Source organism: Macaca nemestrina, chromosome 16 (assembly GCF_043159975.1).
Source record: "Macaca nemestrina isolate mMacNem1 chromosome 16, mMacNem.hap1, whole genome shotgun sequence".
Classification (NCBI taxonomy): domain Eukaryota; kingdom Metazoa; phylum Chordata; class Mammalia; order Primates; family Cercopithecidae; genus Macaca; species Macaca nemestrina.
The window spans coordinates 101821136-101839207 of NC_092140.1; the positions used below are offsets into that span (position 1 = coordinate 101821136).

The 18072-nt window shown below is 41.1% G+C and overlaps 1 protein-coding gene across 2 annotated transcripts in view; it reads left to right on the top strand.

Moving 5' to 3' along the window:
- The window catches only part of MIPE (mitochondrial intermediate peptidase), a 201873-nt gene that overhangs the window by 75226 nt on the left and 108575 nt on the right, over positions 1–18072 (top strand). For both annotated transcript variants that reach the window (XM_071081548.1, XM_011755703.2), the window contains exons 15-16: positions 5004–5078; positions 8197–8316. In XM_071081548.1, the coding sequence (XP_070937649.1) occupies positions 5004–5078; positions 8197–8316 (195 nt within the window). The remainder of the gene's footprint in view (positions 1–5003; positions 5079–8196; positions 8317–18072) is intronic.

The following is an 18072-nucleotide window of genomic DNA, read 5'->3' on the forward strand; positions in this document are numbered from 1 at the left end:
GTGAGGAAATACTGTCACGGCTCGTGGTCTTCGTGCGTGGTAGTTAAGTGAGGACAGTTAAATACTGTCACGGCTCGTGGTCTTCGTGCGTGTTAGTTAAGTGAGGACAGTTAAATACTGTCACGGCTCGTGGTCTTCGTGCGTGGTAGTTAAGTGAGGACAGTTAAATACTGTCACGGCTCGTGGTCTTCGTGCGTGTTAGTTAAGTGAGGAAATACTGTCACGGCTCGTGGTCTTCGTGCGTGTTAGTTATGTGAGGAAATACTGTCACGGCTCGTGGTCTTCGTGCGTGGTAGTTAAGTGAGGACAGTTAAATACTGTCACGGCTCGTGGTCTTCGTGCGTGTTAGTTAAGTGAGGACAGTTAAATACTGTCACGGCTCGTGGTCTTCGTGCGTGGTAGTTAAGTGAGGACAGTTAAATACTGTCACGGCTCGTGGTCTTCGTGCGTGGTAGTTAAGTGAGGACAGTTAAATACTGTCACGGCTCGTGGTCTTCGTGCGTGGTAGTTAAGTGAGGACAGTTAAATACTGTCACGGCTCGTGGTCTTCGTGCGTGTTAGTTAAGTGAGGAAATACTGTCACGGCTCGTGGTCCTCGTGCGTGTTAGTTGAGTGAGGACAGTTAAATACTGTCACGGCTCGTGGTCCTCGTGCGTGTTAGTTGAGTGAGGACAGTTAAATACTGTCACGGCTCGTGGTCCTCGTGCGTGGTAGTTGAGTGAGGACAGTTAAATACTGTCACGGCTCGTGGTCCTCGTGCGTGGTAGTTGAGTGAGGACAGTTAAATACTGTCACGGCTCGTGGTCCTCGTGCGTGTTAGTTGAGTGAGGACAGTTAAATACTGTCACGGCTCGTGGTCCTCGTGCGTGTTAGTTGAGTGAGGACAGTTAAATACTGTCACGGCTCGTGGTCCTCGTGCGTGGTAGTTGAGTGAGGACAGTTAAATACTGTCACGGCTCGTGGTCCTCGTGCGTGGTAGTTGAGTGAGGACAGTTAAATACTGTCACGGCTCGTGGTCCTCGTGCGTGGTAGTTGAGTGAGGACAGTTAAATACTGTCACGGCTCGTGGTCCTCGTGCGTGGTAGTTGAGTGAGGACAGTTAAATACTGTCACGGCTCGTGGTCCTCGTGCGTGGTAGTTGAGTGAGGACAGTTAAATACTGTCACGGCTCGTGGTCCTCGTGCGTGGTAGTTGAGTGAGGACAGTTAAATACTGTCACGGCTCGTGGTCCTCGTGCGTGGTAGTTGAGTGAGGACAGTTAAATACTGTCACGGCTCGTGGTCCTCGTGCGTGGTAGTTGAGTGAGGACAGTTAAATACTGTCACGGCTCGTGGTCCTCGTGCGTGGTAGTTGAGTGAGGACAGTTAAATACTGTCACGGCTCGTGGTCCTCGTGCGTGGTAGTTGAGTGAGGACAGTTAAATACTGTCACGGCTCGTGGTCCTCGTGCGTGGTAGTTGAGTGAGGACAGTTAAATACTGTCACGGCTCGTGGTCCTCGTGCGTGGTAGTTGAGTGAGGACAGTTAAATACTGTCACGGCTCGTGGTCCTCGTGCGTGGTAGTTGAGTGAGGACAGTTAAATACTGTCACGGCTCGTGGTCCTCGTGCGTGGTAGTTGAGTGAGGACAGTTAAATACTGTCACGGCTCGTGGTCCTCGTGCGTGGTAGTTGAGTGAGGACAGTTAAATACTGTCACGGCTCGTGGTCCTCGTGCGTGGTAGTTGAGTGAGGACAGTTAAATACTGTCACGGCTCGTGGTCCTCGTGCGTGGTAGTTGAGTGAGGACAGTTAAATACTGTCACGGCTCGTGGTCCTCGTGCGTGGTAGTTGAGTGAGGACAGTTAAATACTGTCACGGCTCGTGGTCCTCGTGCGTGGTAGTTGAGTGAGGACAGTTAAATACTGTCACGGCTCGTGGTCCTCGTGCGTGGTAGTTGAGTGAGGACAGTTAAATACTGTCACGGCTCGTGGTCCTCGTGCGTGGTAGTTGAGTGAGGACAGTTAAATACTGTCACGGCTCGTGGTCCTCGTGCGTGGTAGTTGAGTGAGGACAGTTAAATACTGTCACGGCTCGTGGTCCTCGTGCGTGGTAGTTGAGTGAGGACAGTTAAATACTGTCACGGCTCGTGGTCCTCGTGCGTGGTAGTTGAGTGAGGACAGTTAAATACTGTCACGGCTCGTGGTCCTCGTGCGTGGTAGTTGAGTGAGGACAGTTAAATACTGTCACGGCTCGTGGTCCTCGTGCGTGGTAGTTGAGTGAGGACAGTTAAATACTGTCACGGCTCGTGGTCTTCGTGCGTGGTAGTTGAGTGAGGACAGTTAAATACTGTCACGGCTCGTGGTCTTCGTGCGTGGTAGTTGAGTGAGGACAGTTAAATACTGTCACGGCTCGTGGTCTTCGTGCGTGGTAGTTGAGTGAGGACAGTTAAATACTGTCACGGCTCGTGGTCTTCGTGCGTGGTAGTTGAGTGAGGACAGTTAAATACTGTCACGGCTCGTGGTCTTCGTGCGTGGTAGTTGAGTGAGGAGATACTGTCACGGCTCGTGGTCTTCGTGCGTGGTAGTTGAGTGAGGACAGTTAAATACTGTCACGGCTCGTGGTCCTCGTGCGTGTTAGTTGAGTGAGGAGATACTGTCACGGCTCGTGGTCCTCGTGCGTGGTAGTTAAGTGAGGACAGTTAAATACTGTCACGGCTCGTGGTCTTCGTGCGTGGTAGTTGAGTGAGGACAGTTAAATACTGTCACGGCTCGTGGTCTTCGTGCGTGGTAGTTGAGTGAGGACAGTTAAATACTGCCACGGCTCGTGGTCTTCGTGCGTGGTAGTTAAGTGAGGACAGTTAAATACTGTCACAGCTGGATGGGGTCTTCTTGCCCACTGCCCAAAAAGCGATGCACTGAGAACAGCAAATATTGCAACAAAGAAGCAGTTTAATCATAGCAGGGCCAGCTAAGTGGAAAACAGAAGGCATTTCTCAAATCCACCTCCCTGAGAACTGGGAGGCTAGAGTTTTTAAAGACACTTTGTCAGGCAGGGGCCTGGGGAACTGAAACAGTTGATAGGCTGTGGATGGAAATCACAGGAGTGTCTAAACTGCACAGCTGAGTCGGTTCCTGGTTGGGGGTTGGGCCTCGGGACCAGGTAGCATCTCTTGGTTTGTGGAAATGCTAAATCTGAAAAATATCTCAAAGAGCAGTCCTTTAGGTTCCACAATAGTGATGTTATCTACAGGAGTAGTTGGGAAGTTACAAGGCTTATAGCTTCTGACTGTGTGACTGGTAGTGAGCAGCTTAGAGAAAAGCAAGCTTAGCAGTGGCCCGTGATTGTTTAAGTGTGTAGCAAACGAAGTCCAGGCCCCACCATAATTCGAATCCAGCCTTAGGAATGTGGCTTCAGTCCCCAAACAAGCAGGGAGGTCAGGTTTTCTAGCCTCAAAGTTTAACTATAAACCAATTTTTTCTTACAGTTATCTTGGCCTCCGCACTAGAATAAGCTCAAGGCAATGTAGCCTGAGAGGTTAGAAGCAGGGTGGAGTTGGTCATGTTAGACTTCTCTTATTACTTACAATTCTGCAAAGGTGGTTTCAGTGTCATCCTTCCACATACACTTTTTTTGTAAAAAGTATTAAAACTTGGTGAAGCATGAAAAATCTTTTAAATGTAGCATGAATCCTGTCCACGACATAAAATAAAGATATAAAGTTAAGTTTAAAGAAATGTGAACATTTTGCCGCAGTCTATTGGCGGACATGACTTAACTAAATCCTGACTTTTAAAAATCCTGTTTGAGGAAATACTGTTTGATACAAGATGAGTGCCCCGGTGTCAGAAAGCCCCAGGCCTGCGACCTGTACCGGAATTCACACTATATAGCTTACTCCCATCTGTGTCTTAGCTCGTTAAAAAAAAATTGTCTTTTCTGCCTAGTTTACTTCGCTTGCTGCCAAATGGAAAGAGAAAAAGGCTGTAGGTTTGTCATCTGAGCAGTCAGCAGATTCTACGTCTTTCACTTAAGAAGCCATTTGCTAGCAGTTCATTCCTTCACAGATCTTCTGTGAGTGTCTGCTGGCTCCAGGCACAGGTCTAGGCCCTGGGAGTAGACTCCTGCAAAGCAGTGGCTAGTTTCCACTTCCAGCAGACAGCCCACGTTCTCGTTCACGGGTCCGCTTCCAGCAGACAGCCCACGTTCTCGTTCACGGGTGGTTAATTTGTACGACTGTACCACTGAGTAACTTACCATTGGTCTTTATATAATGTGCTTCTCTTTAGAGGGGCTTTTAGCTTAATTGGGTTGTAAATCATATCTTTATTTAATAAACATAAGGATTAATTATTTTAAAGTAGAGTAAGATTGAGCAAAGTTCTTGTTCAACTACATTATTAATTTATTTCTAAGAGGATCTGTATGTTGTGGCGTTAGGACTAATTCATCTCAAAAAGAAAGCCTTAAATCACACATGGACATTAAGTGTCCAAGCTCTACAGTTCTTTTAGGTTGGAAAAGAAAAAAATCTGCAATTCATTATTATGACTGTTTGTTAGGATGTCAGTTTAGCTTTAACACTGGCTGACACCATGAATTACCATTTATTTCTTGACATTTTCATGTTTTAGTCCTATTGTCAGTTATTATATGCACTTTAAAAGCCGAGAGAGTATTTGAACAGGCTCTCACTGATAGCAAAGGAACAGAAAAAGTATTCCCTTTGAGCTTTTAAATATATTTTTAAAGATCGGCGCCCATGTCTTAGTTCCACATAATCCTGTATTTTCATGTACAAACCCTTATTTGACAATTACCACTTTTTGAAATTAAACAATGTCTTTATTCATGTTGTCTTGCCAACTAAAATATTTAAAGTTATTATTTTAAAACTATAATGAAATTCTATTACTCATTTTACATTTGATGTTATTTTTAAATTTCCTGACTCGTAAGTATAATGTACATAGTGCAGTGACTTATTAGGCAGTTTATTCACATGTATATTCTTTTGTTTTATCAAGCCACTGCCAAAAAATATGGTGTCTCGTCTTTGTGAATCTAAAAAGGTTTGTGCCGCAGCTGACATGCAACTTCAGGTATGTGCCTTGGTTCTGAAGCTTTCCGGAGTCGTTATCCCACATACATATCTAACTTTAAATTCTTGCCAATGATACCTATTTATTATAATAATTATGCTTCTAAAACATCTTTCATCTGAGTTCAAAGAACTTGACCAAAATTGACTCATTTAGTCCTCACACTGCCCTTATGAAGTAGGCATTGAATAAAATTATTTCCCGACCAGGCACGGTGGCTCACACCTGTAATCCCAGCACTTTGGGAGGCCGAGGTGGGTGGATTGCGAGGTCAGGAGTTTGAGACCAGCCTCACCAACACGGTGAAACCCTGTCTCTACTAAAAATACAAAAATTAGCTGGGCATGGTGGTGCGTGCTTGTAATCCCAGCTACTCAGGAGGCTGAAGCAGGAGAATCGCTTGAACCTGGGAGGTGGAGGTTGCCGTGAGCTGAGATCTTGCCACTGCACTCCAGCCTGGGCAACAGAGCGAGACTCTGTCTCAAAAAAAAAAAAAAAGACTATTTCCCATTTTCAGTTGGGAAAAAATGAAAGCTTAGAAAAATTACATGACTTCTTCTAAATCACACATTTTACCAGCTAAATTAAGGCTCAAACTTAATTTTATATATATATATATGTTTATTAAACATATATATATATAAACATATATATATATATGTTTATTCATTCTGTATCTTTTTAAAATTTTTGTCTTCTTAGGTTTGAAGTTTAGATAGTAATTGCTGTTAGTTTTAGATAATATTCAAAACCAACTTCCCAGGTTTCGAGATGAAGACTAGTAAACTTTCATGAACCATCTGGATGCCAGGTCTGCATGACACCAGATGTGTATGTAGATGTTTGTAATGACTGAGATTGTTTATGGAATTCTCACTCCTCTTCAGATCTTGAGAGTTATGTAAATACCCTAAACACCCATCTTTCATCTTAGGCAATATTCACTTTATGATGATTCAGTTACCTGTTTAACAAAGTAACCACTATTTAATTGCTTTATGGTTTTGTAAAATTCAGTCCCTAGAAGGTAATGAATGTGCTCTGTTTTTCTGTACCTTGAAACATGAAATCCATGTTTCAATGAAGGAAATCTATTATATAGACAAAACCATGAATCTATATTTGCTTTACCTTACTCAATATCTATTCATATCAATATAATTTTTAAAGGATTTCTGAATTATTTTTAAAAATTAACATTACTTGGCTGGCAAAAGTCTTGTTTGCTGGTATCTTTAGTAGAAGGCCTGGCTTTCAAAAGTCTGTTTTGTGGCTTTCTTCTTGAAAAATTGTTCTAATAATTTTCTTTTAAAATGGAAAACCAACTTTCCCTCCTCCTCCCTCCAAAAACAATAGCCCCCTAGGGACAGAGAGAGACAAAGCCCTGGTAGAGGAGCTGCCTGGGTTCAGCTTTTATATTACACTTGGACAGTGGAGACAAAGGAAGAAAGGAAGTGAATTGTTTCAACTTTCCATGGGGACATAAACAGTGTTTTTAAAACTGTACATTTTTAAAAATTATTGTTAAAAATAGGCTCTTTATTTTTACTTTCTTTCAATAAGTTTCTTGGTCCCAGGAATGCATGACTCCCTGGGTGGGTAGATAGGCTCATCTCTTTGGAATTGTTTAGTTTATCAGCAAATAAACATAAAAATAATGCACATTTAATTTATTTTAGTCTGTTTTCACATTTAATTTATTTTGCTCTGTTTTTATAATCCAAAAAAGTTACCCCATGTTTATATCATTTGTAAAAGGCATAATTGAAGAAATGAAACTTCTGAATTCTGATTTATTTATACATTGGGGCAAAATAACACCTCAGTTGAAGTTAGAATGTAAGAGTTTCAGTTCCTGATAATTTACTCTGTTAGAATATAGGTAAGACGTTGAGTAATTTTGGCCTCTCTGATTATCTTTATGCATTGTTACTCATTATAAAATGTAGAATTGAAAGAGCTATATTTAGCTATATATTTAGATTACCAGTTAGAAGAAAGCAATGTTTATATTTAGGAAATGTCTGTATTTTTCTAGGGAAGGTTTAAAGTTAACTTTATAATTTAGAACCATAATTCTATATCTGGATGCAGCCAGAAGCTAGAGAGCATGTAAATTTTTTCTTTTAACCAAACTAATCCTCACTTCTTTCAAGTCAACAGCTGCACATTCTCTACAAATCCCGTTTCTGAATCACAAAGATACATATCAGAAGCATAATTGCATGTCAAAATTTGTCCTTTAAAATGAAGCATTTTCTACTTGCCTGCATTAAGTCAAATGTTCAAGCCAGTGTTCAAAAACAATACTTGAGTCAAATGTTGTCATGGAAAAATGCTTGATGTTTATTTTAGATTTCTTTGCACAATTTAGTTTTGAGTACTTTGTAAACAGCAGATTTCATGTCCAAACTCTCTTTAATGCTTTCTTCTCCCACTGTGTTTCAATGGCCTATATCCTCCACTCAGAGGAGAGCGCTCCTTTTCCCTGGTCATCTAGCTGAGCCCTCCCTGTACAGCAGCTGCTTCCTTTGTACTTCCTGACACCAGGTGTGGGAGTCTAGTTCCAACCTCTCCAACAGCTGCATCAGAATTCTTCGATACATCTGTACTCACCAGATGCTGCATTGCTATTTCTTTCTCTACCCCCACCACACCTATTTAATTTTCTTTTACCTTTCATCACCAAACTAGAATTCTGACCATTTCATTTCTCTCATTTAAGATATATCAGGATTCCAGGAGGAAACCAAACAGACCTTGTTAGATCCAGCGGGTCAAAAGTTGTAACTGGTTTTGTACATTTCTGTCTACATATATTTTGGCAAAATTCCCATGTCACATATTTAATTTGCCACATTGTACATAAAGAGTATCTTATGGGTATGGTTCAAAATTCTTTAATATTTATGAAAAGGTTGAGAGCATTCCTTTTAATCTTTAGCATGGTCTTAAATGTGGTATGAAATACATTTCAAGCCATATACGTTTATTTTTGTGACTGTTTTAAACTGTGATTGGTAACTGTTGTTCTGGTGCACTTACAGCATCTTTGGTCTACCACATCTTGATGTGAGGATGGACGACCAAAACTAAGTAGATGTTTTTATCTATCTAGGTCTTTTATGCCGCTCTGGATCAAATCTACCATGGGAAGCATCCCCTGAGGAATTCAACCACAGACATTCTCAAGGAAACACAAGAGAAATTCTATGGCCTACCATACGTTCCAAATACTGTGAGTCCAGCATTTGGCTTCTGTTGTGTGTGCTGAGTGGTTCTGCTAGTACTTCTGTAGCTTGTAATTACCTTCCCCTTTGGAGAACTTGAAATCCCTACATTTATGTTGAGGCTTCACATGGCGCAAATGCTAGAAATGGCCTGGCTTATTTAATATTTCCAACTACCCATTTATATGTTCTTATTTTCTGCCCTCCAGCAGTGTTTTTCTACCTTTCTGGAAATGTGGGGGTTAAAAAGGCCATTGGAGTTGGTCTGTATTCTTCTTTTTAGTTATTTTTCTATAATGTGAAAAATAGTGATGAATGTGATTACCAATCCTGAATCATCATCATTGCTAAGAGAGTTAACGTGGATTGAGTGTCTTACATTGTACCAGGAATTATAATAGATGCTTTACATATCTTATCTTCTTGAGTACCTTGTCAAGAGAGAGAGCAGGAGTAATGTTACCATTTATTGGATTCTAGGCGCCAGACTCTGTCTAATTCCTTTGGGAAAAGATCTCTGATTTAGCTCTCAAAATAACCTTACGAATTAAATAATATCCTAGTATTTTTCATCCCTCAAAGGCTCCTGTGAGGAGCAGCTGAACACTGTGACTCCGAGTGCCGTTAACATGTGATTCTCGGTGCAGTTACGTGACTGACTTAACGTCACCCAGGCCTTTCTCAGGTGCAAGTGATGGAAACGCAGTTCACACGGACTTAAACAGAAAAGGGAATTTATTGAGTCTTATAACTGAAAGGTGCAGGGGTATAGGGGTGTTTCAAGTAAGTTGGATTTAGGTCTCCCACAATATTGTTAGAAATGTTTCTCTCTCTTTCCACTTCTGAGCTCTGTGTTTTTCTGGTTCCTTTCATTCTCTGGCAATCTCCCCAGACCAAATGGTTTGAAAACTACCAGTAGGTTCAGGTTTATGTCCTTCTAGTTGGTCTAGCCTAGTTGGTCTAACAGGAAGAGAGCTAACTTGAAAGTGTTTTGTAAACTATAAAAAGCAGAATAAATGTCAAGTGGTTTTATTTGCTGTAAGATTGGATAGCAGAATTCATTGTGCTAAGAGGTTAAGTTAATCAATAAACTACAATTGTCCAGTAAATCTTCAGGTCCTAATGCTCAAATATGCATGGGAAAAGATCATATTTACCAGACAAGTGAAGCAACAGGGTATTTTATAATACCTCTTGTCATTAGTTTTCGATTGACTTAGAACCTTAATTATCTGCTACAGGTATATAATGTCAGTCATACTAACTGTTTTTAATCTTACATGTAATTTACTGTTGTAATACTTTCTACTGCCGAGCTCTTGATTATCTGTATTGGTGAAAATTTATAGTGATAAGAATAATCTTAACTATTTATTCATGGAATAAATAATAGCAATTGCCTAGATTTTACTAGCATTTTCCAGTTCACAGAGCATTGCCTGATTCACCTGCTTTTGGGCTTGTTTTTGTTCTCATCTTATACTCTTTGTGGATATGAGTTCAGCTTCATGACCAGTAAGTAGTAAAGTCCTAGGAAGACTAACATTAGGAAAACTGGGATGCTTGCCAAAGCTGCAAAACTTCAATTTGACTGAGTTGCTTGCCCTCTGCCCTTTTTTTATCATAGGTCTTATAATAAAGTCACTATGTCTCTCTTTAAAAGAAAACTCAGCTTCCTTACCATCCAGATTTCTTCTCTGTAATCATTTAACATACTAAGATGAAGTATTAGTGGCAAGCAAATTCTGAATCAACAATCCATAAATCACTTAATTTGAAAGGAAGAGTGATGCTAAGTCCATGTGCCTTGTCCTAATTCCTTTTGAGAAAATAGAAAGATGTATCTCTTTCCTGGGATTAGCTCCACAATTCATTTTCGGTAGCCATCGCTTGCTCTTTGTGTAAACTGTTTTAAGAGGTTTTTAAAGGAAGCATAGCTATGTTTAGAGAAAAAAAACCATTATTTTAAGGCTTGCCTTTTTTAAAAAGTATCTGAGAGTTTGTTTAGATTTGTACAAATAGCCTACTCTTCCTACTTAGAAACTTCTGCATTTCTTCATTTGTTTGTCAATTCATTCATCAAACCTCTACCGTTCCCAAGAGCAAGTTGGTGGACTTGACCACTCAGGATTCAGATAAAGCTGCAGGAGTGAAGACAGCCTGACACTGGCGTGGGGATGCACAGATAGCAGTGGAACAGGAGCAAGAGCCCAAAGGCAGACTCAGCAAGTTAATAGACTCTCGAACATAGGTTGAGTGGCACTGTGGATCATTGGGTGAAGAGGGAACAGTTTTTTTAAATGGTGGTGTAGTGATTGATCATCTATATGGGAAAAAAATGCACCTCTGTATCACGCTGCACACAAAAAAATAGAGTTAAAGACCAAGATGTGAAAAGTAAAGCTTTAAATTTTAGAAGATAATACAAAAGAATTTTTTCTTTTTGATAGTGTTTTTGTTGTTGTCGTTGTTGTTGTTGTTGTTGTTGTTGTTTTGAGATAGAGTCTTGCTCTGACTCCTAGGCTAGAGTGCAATGGCGCAATATTGGCTCACTGCAACCTCTGCCTCCTGGATTCAAGCAATTCTCCTTCCTCAGCCTCCTGAGTAGCTGGGATTGCAGGTGTGTGCCACCACACCTGGCTAATTTTTGTATTTGTAGTAGAGACAGGGTTTCACCATGTTGGCCAGGCTGGTCTCGAACTCCCGACCTCAGATAATCCACCTGCCTCGGCCTCCCAAGGCTGAGGATTACAGGCATGAGCCACCATGCCTGGCCATGATGGTGTTTTTTATACCCACTCTGAATATCTTACATTTTATACAGATGCTTCTCAACTTACGACGCGGTTAAGTCCCAATAACCCATTGTAAGTTGAAACTATCATAAGTCAAAAATACATTTAATACCCCTGCACTGCTGAATGTCATAGCTTAGCGTAGCCTACCTTAAATGTGCTCAGAATGCTTATATTAGCCTAAGTTGGGCAAACTCATCTAACACAAAGTCTATTTCTTAATAAAGTGTTGAATATCTCAGGTAATTTATTGAATACTGTACTGAAAGTGAAAAACAAAATGGTTGTCAGGCGCCCAAAGTACAGTTTCTACTGAATGCATATTGCTTTCACACCATTGTGGAGTTGAAAAATCTTAAAGTTAAAAAATCTTAAGTAAGTTGAGGATCTTCTATGTACAATGGAAAAGCCATTAAACATAAAGCAAAAGATGGAGTCTTGCTCTGTTGCCCAGGCTGGAGTGCAATGGTACAGTCTCAGCTCACTGCAACCTTCGCCTCCTGGGTTCAAGCGATTCCCTCACCTCGGCTTCCTGAGTATCTGGGATTACAGGCACCCGCCAACATGCCTGGCTAATTTTTTAGTAGAGACAGGGTTTCACCATGTTGGCCAGGCTGGTCTTGAACTCCTGACCTCGAGTGATCAGCCCACTTCAGCTTCCTGAAGTGCTAGGATCACAGGTATGAGCCACCGTGCCCGGCCATTGGAAAAAGATATATTTTTAAATTACTTTGAATGAGCAAAAGACATGGATATGCAAAAAATGACATAAAATAAATATTAATCAGAGAATGCACATTAAAACCACATTACAATACTCCTAAAATATTTTACTGTCGCTTGTTTGGCAAAAATAAGACAATTGACAGTAGCAGATGTTGGCGAGGATGTGGAGTCACAGGAACTCGTACACGCTGCAGGTAGGGGAGCAAGCTGGTGTAACCACTTTGCAGAACAGATCTGTGAAATCTGAATGTGGACTACCCTGGGACCCAGCCATGCAATTCCTAATGTAACTGGAAAAAAAAAGTTGTGCTTTCTCTACCAGGTGTACTTTTCTGCACCAGGCATGAAAAATAGGAGGGTTTATAACAGCACTGTTTGTAAAAAGTTAAAAAAAAAAGGTGAGGGGGAGGATTCTGGGAAGAACCCAAGTGATTGTCATCAGAGAAATGGATAAACAATTGGTTCATACAGCTGGAATACTGTTCAGCTATGGAAATTGAGGGCTACAGTTGATGAGCCTAACAAGCATAAGGTAAAGTGAAATAAATGAATACCAGATGAATCAAACCAGTGCATTTATATAAAGTTCAGAGTGAGGCAAAACTAAGCAGTACATTGTCAGATAAATACATATGTGATTAGACTGTAAAGAAAAGTGAGGGGATTATAAGCACAGAATTCATAGGAGTGGGTTCACAGGAGTCTTAGAAATATTTTCTTAAACTGATTGGTGGGTGCATGGTTGATGACTTTGTCATTCTTTCTACTCATAGTGGACATATAGTCTCGGTAGATAGAAAACACTTCCAAGGATTAAAAGGTGATTTGGGCTACAAGGTATGGAGCATGCCAAGAACAACGGACCTTGGCAAAGCTACTGGTGGCTCAAACTAGGACAGTGACTGTGGGGAGTGGAAGATTGAAACGGACCTGAGAACAGTGCAGAAGGCATAATCAGTGCAGCGGGGGTGACTGGATGTATGGGTTGGGATGATGAGCAAGATCCATGGGAATGGGACGACCGCAAGGCTTTCAAGTTCCATATCGGATAGAAGATGACTTTGTAACGCCTTCCCATGCAGGCCAAAGAGTGACAGTGTCCCCCTGTAAACTTGTCTCCAGAAATTTTCTCTGAAATGAATCCTTTTATTCCCCCAAATTAAACAATGAGAAAAGGAAAATATAAGCAACAAAGAGTTGATAAAAATGTAGGTACATAATCTGATATAAACTTTTAGACAGTGATTTTGCATGTGTCTATATTAGCACTTCTTTAAGTGCATTAGTAACTCATCTTGGGAATAAAGTGTCACATTAATTATCTTTGGACAATACTTTTTTTTATACTTTTAAGTTCTAGGGTACATGTGCACAACGTGCAGGTTTGTTACATATGTATACATGTGCCATGTTGGTGTGCTGCACGCATTAACTCGTCATTTACATTAGGTATATCTCCTAGTGCTATCCCTCACTGGTTTAAACAACATCGAGCTGGCTTCTCTACTGAGGAACCACTTGGAGTCTGTGGTATGCTAACAAACATTATGAGTCTCTGTCCTCAAATATATTAACCCTGGAAGTCATCATGGATAATTTCTAGGCACTAGCTTTTGCAGGTCATACTTTGGAAAATTGCATTTACATGACTGTAACTGTTTAATAGGGCAGTTCCATAGATACTCCATATTAAATAATGATGCTTTCTGTACAAGTCAGTAAGTAGCCTTCTAGTGTTGGCAATTTATTGATATTTGTGTGCATGCTGAGTCACTCTGTATAAAGTATAGGCTAATTTGTACTTACTTGCTATTCCATCTAACAGTAGTTTGATGCTGGAAATCCAAAAGTTTCTACTCATTTGTGAATAGAGGACAATAGTACAACATATACCAACAGGCTCGCCGCCTGCTCTTACCACTTCTCCTCCATTTAGAGAACAGTATTGTGTTGTTGTGTTTTTTATATTCATGACTGTCTCTTCTCAGAATATTTTTCCTAAGTGATTGTGTATGTCTCCTATTTTTAATTCAGAAAATAGAAAATGTATATTTTAACTTTTGTAGCATTATAGGTTTGTAATTTTACGTTTTCACCCACCTCTCTGACACAGTTGAGATACAATTGTGTACTGGAAACTCTGGGATGAAACTTCTAGCCTTTGATCCTCTGACTCTGTTCTAATGTGTATTTTTCAAGTACGAAACATGAACAGCTGACTCTAGGTTTTGAAGCTCTGTTAATGATGCAGCTGTATTTTAGTGTTTTGACCTAATTGGGTAGGCTTGTGGGTGTGGGTAGTGAAGCTGTGTCTCCAGCACAACTGTTCTCAGAGTGACAGTGTTCTCTGAATAAATCTTGCCACCAGTGAGCCTCCTTTTTGCTCTTTAGCAACTTCAAATTGAAAACAGAATAAGAAAGTTCTGAGCACTGTAAGTATTGACGTGAAAATATAATAATACGTCTAAGAAAATTGTCTTTCTTCACAACTCACAATTTAAAATTCACCATCTTAATGGCATAAAAGTTGTTCAAAGCTAGAATGAAGTTATTTTAGGAAAGCAGTTACTGGGACGCAAGGATATGTTGATATTTGGTCCTTCTTGTTAGAACGGACACCAACAAAGAATATGAAAAGAAGACATGTTTCTTGTGAATAGGATTCACTTCACGTTTAGGGTTTTATTTTTGCATCCAGCAACAAACTGCCATATTATAGTGGCACTGTGTTAGCGTCAGTTAAAAATTATTCTAGGCTGGGCTCAGTGGCTCACGCCTGTAATCCAAGCACTTTGGGAGGCTGAGGCGGGCAGATCATGAGGTCAGGAGATCGAGACCATCCTGGCTAATACGGTGAAACCCCGTCTCTACTTAAAATACAAAAAATTAGCTGGGCGTGGTGGCTGGTGCCTGTAGTCCTAGCTACTTGGGAGGCTGAGGCAGGAAAACGGCGTGAACCCAGGAGGCGAAGCTTGCGGTGAGCCCAGATTGCACCGCTGCACTCCAGTCTGGGTGGCAGAGTGAGACTCCGTCTCAAAAAAAAAACAAAAAAACAAAAAAACAAACTTATTCTAATTTGCCTGGGTGCGGTGGCTCATGCCTGTATTCCTAGCACTTTGGGAGGCCAAGGTGGGCAGATTGCCTGAGCTTAGGAGTTTGAAACCAGCCTGGGCAACATGGTGAAACCCTGTCTCTACTAAAATACAAAAAAAAAAAAAAAAAAAAAATTAGCTGGGCGTGGTGGCATGTACCTGTAGTCTCAGCTACTGGGGAGGCTGAGGCAGGAGAATCGTTTGAACCTGGGAGGTGGCAGTTGCAGTGAGCCGAAATCATACCACTGCACTCCAGCTTGGGTGACAGAGCAAGACTCTGTCTCAAAAAAAAAAAAAAACAAAAAAAAAACAGAAAAGAATTCTAATTTACCCTAGAGAGGGGATGAGGGATGTATTAGATGTATTAATCCGTTCTTGCATTGGTACAAATAAATACCTGAGACTGGGTAATTTATAAGGAAAAGAGGTTTAATTTGCTCGTGGTTTTTGCAGGCTGTACAGGAAGCGAAGCACTGGCATCTGCTCAGCTTCCGGGACGGCCTCAGGAAATTTACAGTCATGGCAGAAGGCAAAGGGAGAGAGTGGTGTCTCACATGATGGCAGCAGGAGCGAGAGAGGGGGGTAGGTGCCACGTTTCAAAGGGAGAGAGTGGTGTCTCACATGATGGCAGCAGGAGCGAGAGAGAGAGGGCGTAGGTGCCACGTTTAAACAACCAGATCTTACAAGAACTCACTATTGTGTCGACAGCACCAACGGGGATGGTGTTAAACCATGAGGATTCGCCCCAGTGATCCAATCGCCTCCTACCAGGCCCTGCCTCCAGCGTTGCGGATTACAATTTGACATGAGATTTGGGCCAAGACACACATCTCGACTATATCAGGGGATTTATATAATCTGTGCACATCGGTTACCTCTCCACCTTTTTGAGTAGGTGTGTGCTACAGGCTTACTGGGGACATAATCAGATACACCGGATTTGCTGCAGTAAACGCAAGATGTGTTAGTTGAGAAAGCTGCTGCTACTGGAGACTGGTTTCTGTTCAGACTAATTTCTATTAAGTCTAATTATGTAGAAGTGATACATATTTCATATTAAGTATAGTTTTCTATCTGTAGCAAACGGTTTTTAGAAAAAAACTGCCAAAAATTGTGCTGAATTTAGCCAGACACACCAAAGAGCAAACACACTTTTGTTTTTTAGCATAAAGAAAACTATTTCAAATCCCAATGAAAATAGTTGTACAATAATTTGCTTTTTGTGTTTATATTGTAATAGATAATATAAATTTTAATAATTGATGTATATTTATGTGTTACATTTTTATTAAGCGCCTACTGCATGCTACCACATGGTCTAAGCAATGGATATAACAGTAAATAAAGCAGACCAGAATCCTTGCTCTCGTGGAGCCTGTGTTTGAAATAGCCTTTTAGATGTGTGTTTGCTAACCAATTCATCCTTATATCTGACTGTCCTGTCAAACATCTCATTACTAAGCAAAATAGTTCTCAAGCCTGTCGAATTGCTTGGAGTTGTGAGCAGAGAGACTGAGCATAGCAGATGAAAAGACTGAGACATTCTGATGCGTATACAACTAATACTAAGGCTATATTGGGATCCTCATTTTTAATTTCCAGAGGGATGCTCCTTCCCTGAAACATTCATGAGAAAAAGGTGCCTTTTGTGTTGTTGCATTCTTCCTCACCCCGATGACGTGGCAGCCTACACCTATTTGTTGTGCATCAGCAAGCATTCCTGGAGGCTAAAGAAACAAAATGACCAGGCAGAATAGAGGAGTGCTTTAGGGGTTCACAGCAGCCAGCAGACCGACCTGGGTGTTTGGTGCTTGCTAGTTTGGGAGGTGGTGATAAAAGGGAAGGAGTGGGAATGACACCCAGTTTTAATACAATGAGCCATCAGTGGGGGTGGGGATGATGTTCAGAAACACGGAGTACAGGAGGGGTGGTAGCTGCTTTATGCAGTGCGGAGGGCATAGGTGATGAGTTTCATTTGATGTGACTGTAGAATATCCAAGTGGAGGTGAACAGTGTTGGGCCAGTGGGTCCACTGCCCAGGAGACAGAGCAGGGTGGGAGCTCTGCAGATTTGGGAGTCATTAGTCTAGTGAGGGTACTAACTGTGGGAATGGGCAGCAGGGAACAGGGAGAGTTTCTGTGTAGGATGAGGGGAAATCGAGGAGATTACCCAGAGGTGTGTCCATCAAAGGGCACAGACTGGGTCAGCCAGTGTGGTTGGCATGATGTTCTGATTGGAACAACCTTTTCTCAAGTACCAGCAAAACCCAAAATTTTAAACATCTTTTCATTTTCAGTTTCTACTGCTACAATCACAACAGTATAATGCTCTGCTCCTTTCTATTATTTTAGGGTTACACTGGCTGTATAGTCGCTTGAAACATCACTTACAGAACATTTGTTTTGGATGTGTGTTCTGAGTTCCCAAGTAACAGAATAATGAATGAACTCTTAGCATATAACTTACGTGTAATTTGAGGGCTTCCCATGTTAAAATTGCTCGATTTCTGGAGCAGATCCTTAAGCTGACACTGCTGTTACCATGATTATGTATGCAAAGGAAAGTAACCACTGTACCAGCTGGGAGATGGGGTGCAGCTAGTGGTGAACCCTATTGTTTACATAGTGTGCTCATCCAGATTAACTTTCAAATATGCCTCTTAACCATGTGGAAAGATGAGAAGAGGGAGATGAAATCAATATAATGGAAGAGGGCAGAGAGATTTTGAGAGTACTGTTACATTTACTGTATGGAGTTTTTTGTTTTTTGTTTTTTTTTTTTTAATAGTCCCAAAAAGAAAAATTTAAAACCTACCATGAGAAAATGGCATTGTTATACACAATTTTGGTGTTAATGCTTTAATACATTATTACTACTAGAGTTTCTTTTTTTGCTGTTCTCTCATTCCCTTGATAGTCAATTTTTGTTGGTTTGGTAGTTTTTGAGATGGAGTCTCGCTCTGTTGCCCAAGCTGGAGTGCAGTGGAGCAATCCCAGCTCACTGCAGCCTCTGCCTCCCGGTTCAAGCAATTCTTATGCCTCAGCCTCCCCAGTAGCTGGGATTACAGGCGTGCACCACCGCCCTGATAATTTTGTATTTTTGGTAGATATGTGGTTTCGCCATATTGGCCAGGCTGGTCTTGAACTCCTGG